This window comes from Caretta caretta, chromosome 5 (genome assembly GCF_965140235.1).
Source record: "Caretta caretta isolate rCarCar2 chromosome 5, rCarCar1.hap1, whole genome shotgun sequence".
Lineage (NCBI taxonomy): Eukaryota > Metazoa > Chordata > Testudines > Cheloniidae > Caretta > Caretta caretta.
The window spans coordinates 71,347,999-71,364,429 of NC_134210.1; the positions used below are offsets into that span (position 1 = coordinate 71,347,999).

The following is a 16,431-nucleotide window of genomic DNA, read 5'->3' on the forward strand; positions in this document are numbered from 1 at the left end:
TGCAGGGTAGGTTCCATGTGATCTCAGAGGGAAGGGGTTTTATTTGGTCTGAGACCCTCTTACCCTCCATCCCTTTGGGATGAGGATAAGAGGGTCTCAGACCAATCTTAGACATGTGTCAATTCAACAAATTCTTGAAAAAGATAAAGTTCTTCAAGTAGTGTCCTTATGGGTGCTCCACTCTAAGTGCACTTGCGTCCCCAGCGCCTTTGATTGGAGATTTCTCATAGCAGTGTCCATTTGTCCCACACATGTGTTACCTGGCCTTGTGCTATGTGCCATTGTTACGTAGCACTGTGTGGGCAAACTGCCCTCAGTTCCTTCTCAAGCACCTCAGCCTGAGATTGAGCCTTTGTCATTGTCCATGTTGCTTTTTAGCTCAACTGTGTCCCCTTAGCTCTTTTTGTAGTTAGTTTATTATGGTTAAGGCTACATTTTAGTCATTGGTATTTTTAGTAAAAGTCATGGACCATTCACGGGCAGCAAACAAAACTTAACAGCCCGTGACCTGTCCATGACTTTTACTATATACCCCTGACCAAAACTTGTGGGGCAGAGAGGCAGCACACAGCCTGGGCCCCCCACTGGTGCTGGGGGACCTGCAGGGCCGGCAGACTCCCTACCTGGCTCTTCTTCCGGGGCTTCCCGGAAGCGGCAACATCCTACTCGCTCAGCTGCAGGCACCACTCCTGCAGCTCCCATTGGCCGCGGTTCCCGGAGAATGGGAGCTGCGAAGCCAGAGCTCTGCACAGAGGCAGTGTGCAGAGCTGCCAGGCCATGCCTCCACCTAGCAGCTGAGCGAGGGGGATGTTGCCACTTCTGGGGAGCCCTCCATGTAAGCACCATCCAGAGCCCGCCTCACCCCGTCCTGTGCCCTGCCCCCTCCCACACCCAAACTCTGCTGCTGCTGTGGGGCGCGGTGGCCCAAGATTGCCCCAGCAGCCACCAGTGCAACTGGTGCAGGGGCTGCCTGAGCTCCCCCTGAGCCAGGCATACTGGCCGCTGCAGAAGTCACAGAGGTCGCAGAAAGTCACAGAATCTCTGACTTCTGTGACAAACCCACAACCTTAATTGTAGTTGGTAAGTAGTAGTAGTTTAGTTTAGAAAATTTTTTGCTAGATAGTTTCTCCCCTCCTGGGCTTTTTACTTTACTGGGAGGGTATGCCTGGCTCTCTGAGTTTCAAACGTTGCCTTTCGTGCCAGGAGGCAGTCCCAGTGAGTGATGGACACTCCTGCTGCATCCGTTGCCTTGGGGAAATCTCACATTTCCCAAAAGTGCAAACTTCAGTCTGGCATTAAAACCTAGAGTCAAGAAAAAAAACAGGGAGATCAAACTTGGACACCTCATGATGGAGACCTCGCAACACCTGGCTTCTGACCCAGGCCAGGGGACCCCCCTGTACCCCAGTCTCCAAATAAGTCTGATGCCTCCAAGCCACATTCCTTGAGGGTATCTAAGAGGAAGACCCAAGATTCTTCCCATAAGACTCCCAAAGACCGTCCCTTGAGTTCTCCAGGTTGGAATTCTCCCTTTCAGAAGTTGTGGTTTCTGGTGACTCCAGCCACTTTGGCACTCATTGCTCTCCAGCCTGGTATGAGTCTGCTAGTTCCTCAGGTACCAAGGGCACTGTTAGACCTAAAGACTCTAAAGTCTGGGGCTCATACAGATCATTGATCTGTGAGGAACCTTTCAAGCACTTATGTCTTGGTGCAGAGGGACTGGGCTCCCTGCCCCAGACTCCTGTCATACAATCCTGGTTTTCTTAATACAAGCTATCCTGCACATAACTTTCCTAAGTCCCATGTACACCCTTGGTCTCCCCAACCCCAAAATTTGCCACTGAATCCCCACTTATTCGACTTGCTCCCCTGCTCGCGAAAGTCTTCTCCTGTAATGCCCATCCCCTGCCAGGTACCGTCCCAACCCCATGCAGCCTTGCTTTCACTCATCTCTGCTCCTTTTTATTCCCTCCCCGGCGCGGGCAGAGTTGGTTTGGTTGATTTGTGTACCTTAATTGTGTTTTGATGCCTTAGTCTGTTTTGGTTTCTTTAAAGGTTAACGTCTATTAATTTCCTGGGTTTGTAACACCTGTTTTGGGATAACTGTAAATTTCTGGGGGGGTTTTGTACCTGTAAATTTGTGCTTCTAACCCTAACTCCAGGTTATTTTGTTTTTGTCTGGGTTTATTGTGTATCAAGATTTGGACATAAACTGCTTTACCATTCCTGTAGCATTCTGGTTTATCATTGTTCAAATGTCTGTTTTTGATTTTTGTGACTTGGGCATAAGCTGATATTGTTATGGGTAGGTATTTACTTTTCTTTTTCTTAATATTCCATCAGGTCAGGATGGAACCTTGCAGTCTTTTTCCACAGTGCACGAAAGGTTCAATAAAAGTTTAGGACGTGGTAAGTAGTACAATGAATGTACAAATGAAAGGAATACAACATTTTTTAATTATGTAAAAATATAGTTTGAAAAATGACATGACTTTGTTTTTCTTATTTCTACAAGTACCAAAGCATATCCTGTAGGGCACAGTGAGCTTCAGTGGACATTTTACATACCGTACATGTGACTGAAGTGTCTTTGTGTGGTAGTATAGTTAAACACTTCAGCAAATAATTCTAATTAATTTAAAGACTGACTTTTTTTAGAACTATGTCATGGGAAATAATTTCCGGTTCTTGTGATATGAATTATTTTGTATTAGTGGAGTATAGAATAGTAGGCATTTTTTCTATTTAAATTTTTTACATATTTAATATTAAAATTTCTCTCTTCCCCCTCACCCTTTAGATTGCATCTCTTAAATCTGGCTGTCCACTTCCTCTTCTCACTTTCCAACAGCATCTCGCAGCTGGTTGGGTGGCTTTCAAGCATATTCCCCTGCGCCCCTCCCCCTCCACCCCCCACTGGTGGGACTACATTTTGGGAATATGCTGTGTTCCTTATTTAGCCTCTTAACAAAAATAATCTTGAAAGTAACCTTTGCTGCATCTGAGGGACTTGCTTTTCCACTAACTGAAAGTACATAATGGGGATACAAATGGGCATAGATACAAATAATTGTAAAAGTGGTCATCTGGTGATGTCATAAATTTGTTTTCTGGGGAATTTGTTATACTTGTGATAGCTAAGTACATTAATAAGTTAAGCCTTACACCATCCTGAGAAACATGAAGTATTACCCAAATTTTACCTAAGAGGAACTGAAATTCAATTAAGACTTTGCTAAACTCTCACAGGAACTTCAGATTTCTTGACTCACAATCTAGTGATTAACACAAAAGAGTTGATTTCCTACTCCAATATAAAAATAGTATATAACATTTCTGAAAAGATCGAAGGTACCCACCACACAGAAATGGCATTTAAGAAGAGTTAGTTGCAGAGTCAAGCACTCAAAAATTAGGAAATGCGGGAATTAAACTTGCCTGTGTAATGTTTGCTTGGTCCCCTTTTTTAGTATTACATGCTATATTTCTCCACAGTGCCTCTGCCTCATTAAATGCACAGAATGGATGGTGCTTACTGAATGAGCTTCTATTCCATATTTTGTTTTCTCATTGAATTTGTGGCCTTTGGCCTTATTTACTGCACACTATTCATACCCTGCTCTGAAGACAGAAGTGTTAATTTCCTTGTAGGCTTTTCTGTGGTGCTCATCCCTCTAGTATCTGAGTGTTTCATAAGCATGAATTAATTGTCATAGTTCCCGTGGGAGGTGAGGGGGTGGCATTATTCCCTTACAGATGAGGAACTGAGGCACAGAGATAGTGAGATTAAAAGCATTCACTAATTTTGAAATTCCTAGGCGAGATATTTCAGCACACGTAGCATTTTATAGAAATATGTATTTAAAGCTCAGTTCCCATTGACTTCAGTAACAGCTGTGTGTGCTGAGTTCAAGGGTCTCAAGTCAGACTCCCAGGAACACGAGGAACACATAGTTAGTGACCACCTGTGAAAAGTTGGGTTTATGTGGCTTGTGCCGCATGATACAGACTCTGACAGAGGCTGGGATAGAATCAGTTTTTTTCCAAGGAAGCATTCAACTGCCTGAATTATGAGACTGTCCTTTCTTTTCCTGAAGTCTCCTGCCTCCTTTACTGCACACCTTCCAACGACAGCCACTGCAACAAAGAGTACGGGAATGCTACAGAACACATCTTCATTCACTACACAAACCTGATTCATTGCCAGAGCACTATCTATCTGGTGCACTGAATGACAATAGTATGTGATCATGTCATTAAAGGCTGTATCCTAATGCATATGCACACAGATGTTGAATTATTTCCTAACTTTCCAGTGCTTGACTCTGCAACCTTTTATAGTGTTTTAATGTAGTTTTTTTGCATGTAATCGCCTGGCTTTTTAAAAAGCAAACTAGAAAAAAGTAGAAATGCTAACACATGAAATCATACTGATCCCTGCATGATTCATCAACAGGATTTGGACCTTTAGATCCACAGCACAGACCTGCCACCTGAATGAATGGAGTAATTGATTGTATTGGCTGGTCTACCATTACTAAGGGGTTTGATGCACACTTTGCCAGTGGGTTTCAGAGATTTGCTGACAGAGAGGAATATTGAGGCTTGTGAATCTTGCATTCAGTTCCAGGTTCTGGAGTGGAGAGTGCAGTAGTAGAGAGCCTTTTGTCCCCGGTCCCCCAGGAAGCCTGACCACTCACCTCTCCCTGGCTCCCAGTTCCAGTTCTTTCCCTTTCTCCCTTCTTCTTCCCCCCCCCCGACCCCCCCCTCCCCTGACAATTCCTTGTCCTAATCTACTTCATCTGTCCTCACCACTAGTCCAGCTCTTGTTCCCTCTGCAGTGGAGTTGGGCTGCTACTTCATGCTGTTTGTGGGCTCCAGCAGGGAGATCATCAAGAGCACAGGAGAGAGAAGCTCTCTGTTCTTGATTCCAGTGCCTGCTGCCACAGCAGCTTCTGGCTGCTGAAAGGAGCAGTTGAGGGAAAGTCCTGATTCAGCCCAATACAGACTCTCTCTTCTGAGAGTTTAGCTGCCAAACTCTTAGAAGTTGCTACTGACAATGTGTGAACTGTTTTTTTTTTTTCTTCAAAGGCTTTATAACTTGGCCAAATTTAGTGAGATTTTACCAGGAACAGCAAAAGGCGCATCCCAAACATAAGAATGGTCTGACTCAGTATGGCCAATGGTCCATCTAGCCCAATATCCTGCCTTCCAACAGTGGCTAGTGCCAGACACTTCAGTGAAAATGAACAGAACAGGGCAATTTGAGTGATCCATACCCTGTCATCCAGTCCCAGCTTCTAGCAACCAGAGGTCCAGGGGCATCCAGAGCATGAGACTGTGTCCTGGACACGAGTGCAACAGCCCCCCTGCATGCTAAATTTCAAGTCATGGCTCCAAAGCATGGAGGAACTGGAGCGTCTCAGAAAAATGATTGGAGGAATTTTTTAACATGGGCAAAACAATTTTTTTCTGTAATCTCAATCTCAGAAATGGCTGAATGGTTTGTGCTGAAACTTTCCCAAACAGTTCCACCAGAGGCAGACATTCAGCATGAAAAATCTTACCCTGAGCAGTTAGTGTGGCAAAATTTAAGCAATTGAAAACAAGGTCTTTATAGTGGGAAGTGCTGGGCAACTTTATAAGCAGTGCTATGAGTTTTGCCCATTATGACTTTAATGTTAAAAGTTTCAATTTGTACATTTTAGAAATAAGTTTTTTAAACAAAAAATTAATGTATTCTATATTTTTACTGTGAACTTTACATTTAGTAGATTGTTTATACCTTAAGGAAAGTTTGTGGCTGCATATATTTTTAACTGACTGAGAGTTGCTGACATTTTTCTGGTTTTTTAAAGGTTCCATAAACAAAAAGAAATCAAAAAGGAAAGGTCTTCAGTATGATACAATGGCCCTTCCACCTATTACTGCATTTGCAACAGGTAGGTAATATTTTATGTCATATGTAGGAGAGAGTCGTTCCTCTGCTCACAGGAACTGCTTCTTCAATTTTACATTTTTGTAACTCATTCAAAAATTTACTAATTTATCAGAAACCCAAATTAATCTTTTTGAGGAGATATATTAGATTGGTACAGCTCTTCAAATACTGAACGGTGACTAGCTGGGTAACAAGGTGGCATTTTTATATAAATTGTGCCTTCTGAGTACTCTCAATAGAGCTACAGACTCAATACGGATGTCTAAGAGTGAACTGGATTTTACTCTGGCTCATGCATCATCGGAGTTAACTAAATTTTGATTGGAGAATCTTTATTGTTGCTGATACACAAGTCAGAAACCCCTTAACTTTCTTTATATTCTCCCGACTGAATTTGTAGGACTAGCAGTCAGGGGGACCAGCTGGGAGAAATTCTAGTGTAAGGAAATAGCTATTTGTGATTAGCACGTGTTCATGGCATAGTTAAATTATCTTACTGTTTGTTACTAATGTGTGTATCCTGCATTGTCAGTAAAATTGTATGTAGATGAACATATGCAGAGAAATATTTCAGTATTTTTTGATAGTGCCTACAATATGATGATTCTCAGACTGGATTTTTTTTGTCATGTTAATACATTAAAAGGATTTTCTCCTTAAGAGTAAGGCCCAAATAACTCATCCTCTTGCACCAGAAGCAAAAGCAATTGTAGTTGCAATTTCATTTTAACAATGTCAACACATAAATAGCCTACATATTGTAAAAAGACAATGTTCAATTATAATTTGTGTAATTTTAAAGCTTACATTTTGGTTGTTCATATATTGCATAACACACACTCCTGGTTTGGCTCTTTCAGTAGTAATTGTTACCCATTGTTTTTGTAATTGCTATCATAGTGGTATATTCAATGTCCTTAAGTTCCTTAAACTTGTTGACCTAGTTGGCCACGGGTGAAGGTCTTTCAAGAGTATTAAAATATTTAAAATTCATCTGATGTAGAATGTGCTCTAATCGGTAAAGTTACTGGAGTGGGAGCCAAGAGACCTAAGATCTATTCTATTCAACAGCGTGGCTGTTGACCTACTGTGTGACCGTGGGCAAATCACTCCACATCTCTATACTTCTGTTTCCCTTCCTGTGCATTTTTCTTGTCTATTTAGGTTATATTGTTTGACTATACTTGCGGTTCATTTTTTAAAATGTTCGAGACTAAATAACTGAACTTAGCCAAATTTATTGTTTGAGACAAAGCAGTACAATACAAAAAGGAGACCCTCCTTCCAGGAAACAGATTTTTGCAGCGTGTTCCCCTTACGCAAAACGTGTGCTTCAAAGATAGCATTTCAGCTAGTAGTATTTATAGTATGATTTGACAAGTTACAAAACTTTTTATACATCACTTAAACTCTAAGTTTAACCTATTAGTTTGTGCTAACGTTGTCCTTCGTTCCTCTTACACTTGCCTTTATTTCGTTTTGAATACTACATTCCAAGTGTTAAATTTAGGCCTTAATATAGGTTGTTAATTTCAATTTAATTTTAAATAGGTCTATTTAAAAAAAAAAAAGAACTTGTGTGTTTTTTAAATAAAATTGGAATTTTAATTTTTTAAATCTATTTTTATCCACACCGCTGTACCTACTTCCTAACTGAATTTGGTACAAAGTATTCATGCATTTTTGCTTCGACAGGTTTCCTATTTTTCTAATGCCAAAGCTGACTTCAGCTTTGCAAAGTGTTGTGGGGTGCTTGACATGCGTGAACAGAATTGTGGGAAGAGCATAATACACTCAGCTATCATAACTTCCCAACACCAATACATATCATGCATATTTTATTAATACCATGCACATAATACCTATTAATGTGGTGTATGCTATGCCCAACATATATGTATTGGATAACAATTATAAGCTCTTTGGGACGTTGGTGGCCTCATACTATGTGTTTTGTAGAGCATCTTTCGCAGTGGGGCTTTGATCTCAGTTGGGGCCTCTAGGTGCTACTGCAATAGAGAAAATTAATAATAAAATCAAATTGGTGAACTTTCACATCTTGTTTTTGAGAGAATATAGGGATGAGATGCCTACAGACAATGCACCCTTACCTTGTTGGTGGGCAAAACGAAAATCTTATTCTCCAGTGAGTTGTTAAAAATTTTTTTTTTTAAATATTGCTGGTTAAATTAAAAGTGCAAACCGCTATCATATTAAACATTTATGGGGGATGTATTATAGAAATTTGTACCTCCAGTTTTGTACATTACGTAGCTGGAGTAGTGTAACTTAAGTTGACTTACTGCAATAGTGTAGACATAGTGTGAATAACGTAGTTGGAGTCGACGTAGTGTCACTTACTACGGTGTCTACTCCGAGCTGGGTCGACTCACCTTAGTCTTGCTCCCAGTGGAGTACCGGAGTCAATCGGAGAGTGCTCTGCAGTAGATTTCAATCTCCCGGGCTTTTAACTAGCAGTTTTCAGAAGCATGAATTTCACTTTGCTTTTCTTTCATTTCAGTGTCCAATGTTGTGCAGACTGATTTGTTCAGTTAAGCCTAGTAAAAGGGTACAACAATGTGCATACAAATCTATTTAAAAGATTAAAATTCAAATTTTTATTTAAATTTAAATATAGGGTTTGTTTTTTTTTAAATAGACCCATTTAAAATTAAATTGAAATAGGCCTTAATATAGGTTGTCAAACTTCTTATCTATTAATTATTTAGATTGAAATACAAAAAACAATATAAAGCAGTACATGTTTGCTGCTAAGTTTTAAAGAAATTGAAACTACTGAACTGGTGGAAGTCATTTGCTAAGTGTCTGGAACCAGAGTTAGTTCAAGTGCTAACCAGTTTTTGACAGCAGTAACCTTGTCTGCAGGTGAAAAGAGAATATTTTCTTCATTTCGGTTTATTCAACTAGTTCAGTTCAATGGTTCATTCAAAATTAAGAAACCAGTTGGGAGTTTAAAAAGCAAGAGAGCTTGGGTTGTTTTTTGTTTTTCTTTTCAAAGGTATGAATAAAAACTAGCTGAGAGGTTGAAATCTACTAGTTCTAAAATCTTGAAGGATGTAGTGATCAGAAACAATCAGTTAAATTAATTAAATACAACAGATACTTCCTTTGTGTAATAAATCGTTTTAAATGTAACACATGTTTTGATAACATTTTTTTAAATGTATCCACCCTGGTGAACAGAATGCTCACAAATCTAGATTGTGGCAATTTATATCCTAGTGGTGAGAATGTAGCTTCCTTATGTGGTTCAGGTTTATTAAAATCTCCACAAATATTTTTAAAATATTTTTTTAGCAATGTTTACTCTAGTTTTTTTTTTTTTACCGTAGCCTTTTGGCTAGTCAATGGAAATATAAAATTGCAATGGCTTTGTTACATAACGGATTTTGGAACTAATGTTATAAATTGTGATGTAAGAATCTCTCTCACTTCAGAATGTCAGTTTCTGGAGTAACAATTTGGCTTGTATTACAGAGATAGCACGTCAGAATGACTGGGATGGGATCATTGCTTGCCATCAAGGTTATATAACTTGTACAACCTGGAACTACCAGAAAACTTCCATGGGAGCCCATAAACTGAAACCAAAAGCATTCAGCAAAAACAAGCCTCTTGATGTATATGCAACTGTAAGTGTGATTTTTGGGGTAATCTTATTTCTTCCCTATTGTGGCATGGCTGCTAATTTGCTATCCAATTGCACGGAAACTGAATACTTAAAACCAAGAACCATTTGGTAAAGATCTAAATAAGCCTTGTAAAATTCTACTTATCTACATTGGAGTTAATAATTTTTTATAAGTGAATAAAATAATAAAGTAAATGCTAACTATTTCAATCTTATTTATCTTGAAACTCCAAGTTATCTAAAATTATCTCCTGAATCAGAAATACATGGGGGAGGAAAACAAAGTTTGGTTTTATGAGCTCCAATTATTTGAAGATTTGTAGTTACTTCAAAGACCTTTAAATAGTCATTGTGTACCTTTGTTCCTCTCACTTTCATCTTTGTTTATGGTGGGAGAGAAGATTTTGTGCCTGGGCTGGTAAACTGTCATGACACTTTTGTAAGGGTAATGTTAAGCAACAGTTTCTCAAGATTAACACCTTTGAAAATGATAGGTATATTTCTAAGTTGCATGCAAAAAAAGTACATTAAAAGAATGTTAAGGGCACAAAGTCAAGCACTCAAAAGTTGGGAAATGCCAGATTTAGGATTGCACATGTAGCCTTAATTCTGCCTCATTGATATCCAACCTGTGTACTGAATAAGTACATGTACTAAGTCTGGGTGGAGGGAGCCCTTCTCAGTGCTCTCTAGTCTGAGCCTATAGGAGTTGGGGAAGATTCTGCCCCATATGATGCCCACAGAGGAGGGAAAGTGAGGCTTGTGTTGTGTGCCTGGTCCAGAGAAAAGTGTGGTTGGGGAGTAGACATGGACCCCCTTCCTTACTCCTCTTGCCCCCACTACTTTGGCAGCTCCCAGATATTCCAGTGTGGGTGGGTGTTGGGGAGTGTAGCTGCTACTTGGGTAGAAACATAAACCAGGCTTAGAAGCTTCCCTTTAAATTTTGGCATCCTGCCAAAATAATAATTTCCTGAGGAACCCAAGTGAGAGAAGGAAAATGGTGATTCTTTCTTAAAACAATTTATCATGGCTACATCTGAGTGGAATTTCATGGGACAAAGAAAAGACACTTCTCTAGTTAAGGGCATTCTCCCTGCTGAATTTCAAAGGCCTGCTGCAAACTATGGAAGTGTGAGGGCTTCTCAAAGAAAAGTTCTTAATCCTTTATAATGGAAAGAGTTAGGCAACCTAAATATAGGGATTGCTGCTATTCTTTCTATAATGACTTTCCTGAACTTAGTTCAGAATAAATTTTTTATTTTTTGTTTTTTGTTTTCTCTTATGCAATATCACTAATCTCTGCCCACAGTTAGTTCTTTTCCATTTGGTAACAGGAATGGATGGTAGTTTGAGTAAGTGCATATAATAGTTCTATCAGCAAGAATAGCAACCAGAATACAGAGTGCTTAGTACAAATGAGTGAAATCTTTTCCAACCTAATAAGTAAATATATTGCTAAGCAGATAGATCAGGCTTCTTCAGACATGGATAATTTAGACGAGAATTCTTTGTACAATAAATCTTTGCTTAACGTTGTAGTTACGTTCCTGAAAAAGGCTACTTTAAGCGAAATGATGTTTAGCGAATCCAATTTCCCCATAAGAATTAGTGTAAATGGGGGGGGGTTAGGTTCCAGGGAAATATTTTCGCCAGATAAAAGGCTATTTTATATACATATATACTCTCACATATACACAAAATAAGCTTTAAACAGTTTAATGCTATACACAGCAATGATTGTGAAGCTTGGTTGAGGTGGTGAAGTCAGAGCGTGGAAGAGGTGGGATATTTCCCAGGGAATGCCTTACTGTTAAATGATGAACTAGCAGTCGGCTGAGCCCTCAAGGGTTAACACATTATTGTTAATGTACCCTCACACACTACAAGGCAGCACGAATGGAGGGAGGGGAAACGGCATGGCAGAGAGATACAGAGACACGTGTGTGTGAGAGAGAGAGAGAGTGTTGCGCATTGCCCCATTGAGTATACTGACCCTGCTCTAAGTACATTGCCTTTTTAAATAGATTAGCAAATTGAGACAGCAGCTGCTGCCAGCAAGCTCCCTCCGTCCTGAGCCCTGTCGTGTCCCCCTCCCGTGGAGATAAGTACAGAAGCAAAGCGCGGGTAAGGGGGGTAGGGAGACACCTGGCATTAGCACTCCTCTCCCCCCCCCCCCCCCCCCATCACCTCTGCACAGCAAGCAGCGGGAGCAGCTCCAAGGCAGAGGGCAAGAGCAACACATGGCAGAGTGGGGAGGGACAGCTGAACTGCCTGTCAGTTGATAACCTGCTGGGAGGCTGCTGCACAGGGAACTTAGGGGAGTGGGGAGCTGATGGGCGGGTTGCCGGTCCCCCCGGGTTCCAAGCCCCCCACCAGCTAGCTCCACTGGGCTGCTCTTTCTGCAAGCAGTGGACAAAGCAGACAGCTGCCAAACAACGTTAGAAGTGAGCATTGCACAACTTTAAACGAACATGTTCCCTAATTGATCAGCAATGTAACAACTTTAACCGGGACGACTTTAAATGAGGAGTTACTGTATATATTGAAGGGGGTAATCAGTGGTGCATCAGGGAACTTACAAGTTATCCCATTATAGGAAAATAGCTAGCTAACTCTATTGAATTTGGTGGCGGTAGGTGAGCTCACAACTCCAAATACACTGGGTATAACTATTAGAGTGGATTGTGTGTGTATCCAGACCCCTCTTTGTGATGTCTCTTCCTTCTTAAGTTCTGGGTTGAAAGATCTAAAATGTAAACTCTCATCTCTTTTCTGCATGCATCGTAGTTGATTGTTTTCAGATACTGTTTCTCCATTTCTAGCACCAAAGTCTGGTGGCAGCAGACTTCGAAGTTAACTTCCCTAGCATGTCCTTTTGTGCAATGGAGGGCTAATCATATAGATTTTGTTTTTTTAGGTTACATTGATCATACCATATAACAGGCATTAAGATGTAAATGTTGTTTACAATTAGTGAGGTGGCTATGAGAATGTCGCTAACTTGTTTATTTGTGTACTCTCATCTTCATTGCTTACTCTTTCTGCCACGTGCTCATTTTTATCATAACTTCTCTCAAGAAAGCAAATATAGCTTTCCTTTCTGTGTGGGAGAAGGTAAACCATCTTTTATGTTAATCTTAAAACCACAAGAAAATTGTAATATAGATTTTTAAGATTTTCCTTTTTCAATATGAGATGCTTTGTAATTGCTGTATATAGACAAGCACATCTACAATTAAACATATTATTTTTCTTTGCTAATGACCTATGTGCTTTAAGTTCCTTTCTCTTTTTTTTTTTTCCTCCCTTCAAAGGTAGTTGACATTACTTCATGTGGAAACTTTGCTGTAATTGGGCTTTCAACAGGACATGTAGATGTATACAACATGCAGTCTGGCATTCATAGAGGTCATTATGGAAAAGAAAAAGGTAAATTTTTTTTTTTAATTACATCCTAAGAGACTAGCTGCAAATCGAAATACTTTTATTGTTGTTTCTGGGTGGAATGCAGGAATCTTGCTATTGAAGCAACAGGTGGCTGAGATTACTGTACAGTTGTCTTTTATTCTCTCTGGGTGAGGGACAACAACACTTCCACTACTGTGGATAGTTGTGGAGTTGGCATCTATTTAATTTTAAGTAACATAAACTTGTTGGTTATCAAATGTGTTGGGTATAAAATGATGGCTTTGATTAGGCTTGTGGCTATGCACATCATATCCCTCATGACCTGCTCGGTTCTACTTCCATAGCAGAACACCAAATTCTTGTACATGTCAGTATGCTCTCTGCTCCAAAGAGAATGTAGGGATAGCATGCATGCGTGCAGATTGTAACCTAGCCCAGTTCTTTGGGTTTGCTGTTGAATTGCTTTCTTGAAAAGTTGTGACTCTAGGTGTGTTGCACCCTTGTTTCAGACAACTGACTTCTGATCCAAATACAGAACAGACATGTTAAATGAGATGTCACGGTTGGAGCAAGTTACTTTTAGGCTAGATTTGGGGCCCCTCAACTTTGGCATCTAGTTTTAACTAAGATGTTAGTGGAGGCTGGGGAATGAGTTAACCAGTGGTTTCTCTGTATCCCAAGACCAACGCAAGACAGTTTAAATGTTTTTTGGTAATACTTGAAGTTCTACGTTGGGGATAGAAAAGCTGCCAGCCTTTTAAGGCTTTTCCTCTCTAAAAGTTAATGAAGTCTTAGTGCCTTCCTGCTTATATTATTTGTTTGCTGATTATTGCCATATATTCTATACTTATATGTGGATTTACCAATTTTCATAACAGGAAAACCTACATCAGGAATATATATAATTCAATGTCTCAAAATTTCAGTGTCCTATTAGTGGCAGAATAGGAGGGTAAAGTAATTAAAAGCAATTCAGAAAACCAAAATTGCAAATTCAGAATCATGATTTTCAAGCAAATAATGAAGACTAATATTCTGCTTTGTGTCAACAACATGAAAAATTGTTCAGTTAAAACATTTTGAATTGCCATCTTAATCTTGTTCATAGCATATATTTTTTGTATATCTCACTATGTCACACTAATGCTTAGTTATAGGTACCTTAATCAAACAGAATTGGCCTGTGTACAGATGGAAAGTCCTGATTAAGTATATAAACCTATAATATTCAAGTAATAGTTGTCAGGGGGCTTTACTATTGTTTGTCCGATACCTTCCTCTTATTTAAATATCTGTCCTTCGCTCCGAAAGGACTTAGATGCACCAGTAATTGGCACTATATAGGTACCTAAGATTGGTGTAAAGCCCTGAAATGTAATTTATTTTTTTCTTTTGGATTAAAGCACATGAAGGTGCCATTAGAGGGGTAGCAGTGGATGGATTAAACCAGTTGACAATCACAGCTGGAAGTGAAGGATTAATTAAATTCTGGAAGTTCAAGACCATGGACCTAGTTTACTCTGCTAATCTCTCTTCTTCTCCAAGTGCAATGCTGCTTCACAGAGACAGGTGAGAATCTAAAACTTTTTCAACTACAGCTTTGGTTGTTTTGTTGTAGCCTTAAAGTCCAAGCCTCTAATAAAAGTTCATGACAAAAGTCTTTCATTTCCTAACATTTTAAGCTAGAAATGACTATTTGTCCTGCAAGGAGCTTTTTATATTGCAGAAGAAATGGAAACTTATCTTGCTTAGGAAATTTCAGTAGAACATAAAATTTTGTCAGGTAATATTAGGATATTCTTGTCTGTTTTATCTCTGAATATTAACTGCTAATATATACTACTAATTCTTTCCAGTGGCATTCTGGGAATTGCCTCAGATGACTTTGGCATTAGCGTTTTGGATATAGAAACAAGAAGGATCGTCAGGAAGTTCTCAGGACACCACAGCCAGATTAACGACATGGTGACTATATACTGTACATATTTGCTTGCACATGATCTGCAACAAAAGTTAATTCAATTTGAGGGTGATAGGTTTGTTTTCTGTATATAACAAATAATAAAATATAAATGTGCGTTTAAGTTGGATCCTTTCTTGTTGTGTTCAGCTGCAGAAGCCAAAAAATTCAGGGTTACCCCTTTGGAAACCTCAACCATACATGTATATATGTCCTCATAAGAATTAATATAGTTTTCTGATTCAGATGCTCAATGTTCAAATAGTAAATACAGAAATTTTAGCTCACCAGTACAGACTTGGAATTTTATTACCAAAGGACGGACAGTTTAAAGAATGAATGTGTCTGAAACTTTATTTTTTTTGTTCTTAATCAAATGAAAATTTAGAAGTAACGTAACAGATATTTGAGGTCACAGTGGTGGTGTTGAGGGCAGCAACTGGGAAGCTATCCATCTCTTCAAAGTCTGTATTGGCACAAGAGATTCCTTACAAACCAGAAGTATAAACAGTAGTTTTAAGCATCAATCATTACATAGCTATATGTGTTTATTATACAGCACATAAGAGTGACCTGCTGATGTGAATTAGATATGTTTTCAGAATGCTGTCAGGATTTGTATTCAGTTACTAATTTATTCCAAATACCAAGAGATGAGTACGTCTCTGATGTTGACGTCTTTTGTTTTTGTTTTTATTTTTCTTTTACGTTTTGTGGTGAATATCTGTCTGTGTGCACAAAAGTGAGGGCCTACAAACATAATATGGGTCACTGCACTTATACAGTATCCTGCTACACCCTGGCTTTTCTAGCCTTAGGTCTCCTATAATCAGAGACTATCAATTTTGTTGTGTGGACAAATGTCTGCTTGGACTGGGATGAAACCATCAGCTATCTCTTATGAACTAAAGCAGGATGTGTATGCTCTAAAATACTCATTTGGATATATTATTATTATAGGCTTTCAGTCCCGATGGCCGTTGGCTAATAACTGCATCAATGGATTGCACCATTAAGACTTGGGACCTCCCATCTGGATGGTAAGTCAATTTAAGTACTGTAGCAGAGAGCTCCTACGTGCATATGAATTCCATGCATTAAACCACAAAAAAGACTTGGTGCGTTGACTATTTTCCATAAACTTACACTAATCAAAAAGTTGATATTTGTTGAAAATTAGTATTTGAAACTGACTTGTTTTGTCTGGTATTAATAATTTTTATAGCCATTTTATGAAGCTCTTGTAAATGGGAATTTATAGTAAATTATATTAGTATAATATAGGCAGTGTTTGAAGCCTGACAGTGAAATTGTGAACAATAGGACTCTTTGTTTTTTTTACTTTCAAGCACATGTACAATTGAAAAAGTTAGAAGGTCAATTTTACTTTGATAATAAAACCATATAACCTTATGTTCTGCTTTCCTGAATGATGCTTCATGTCAATGCAAAACACTTTGTAAATTCAAA

General features: G+C 39.1%; 1 protein-coding gene across 1 annotated transcript in view; it reads left to right on the forward strand.

Moving 5' to 3' along the window:
* The window catches only part of WDR36 (WD repeat domain 36), a 53,400-nt gene that overhangs the window by 21,072 nt on the left and 15,897 nt on the right, over positions 1-16,431 (forward strand). Inside the window, exons 10-16 of the mRNA XM_048850382.2 lie at positions 2,344-2,409; positions 5,859-5,942; positions 9,440-9,594; positions 12,908-13,022; positions 14,405-14,570; positions 14,858-14,966; positions 15,922-16,001. Coding sequence (XP_048706339.1) covers positions 2,344-2,409; positions 5,859-5,942; positions 9,440-9,594; positions 12,908-13,022; positions 14,405-14,570; positions 14,858-14,966; positions 15,922-16,001 — 775 coding nt within the window. The remainder of the gene's footprint in view (positions 1-2,343; positions 2,410-5,858; positions 5,943-9,439; positions 9,595-12,907; positions 13,023-14,404; positions 14,571-14,857; positions 14,967-15,921; positions 16,002-16,431) is intronic.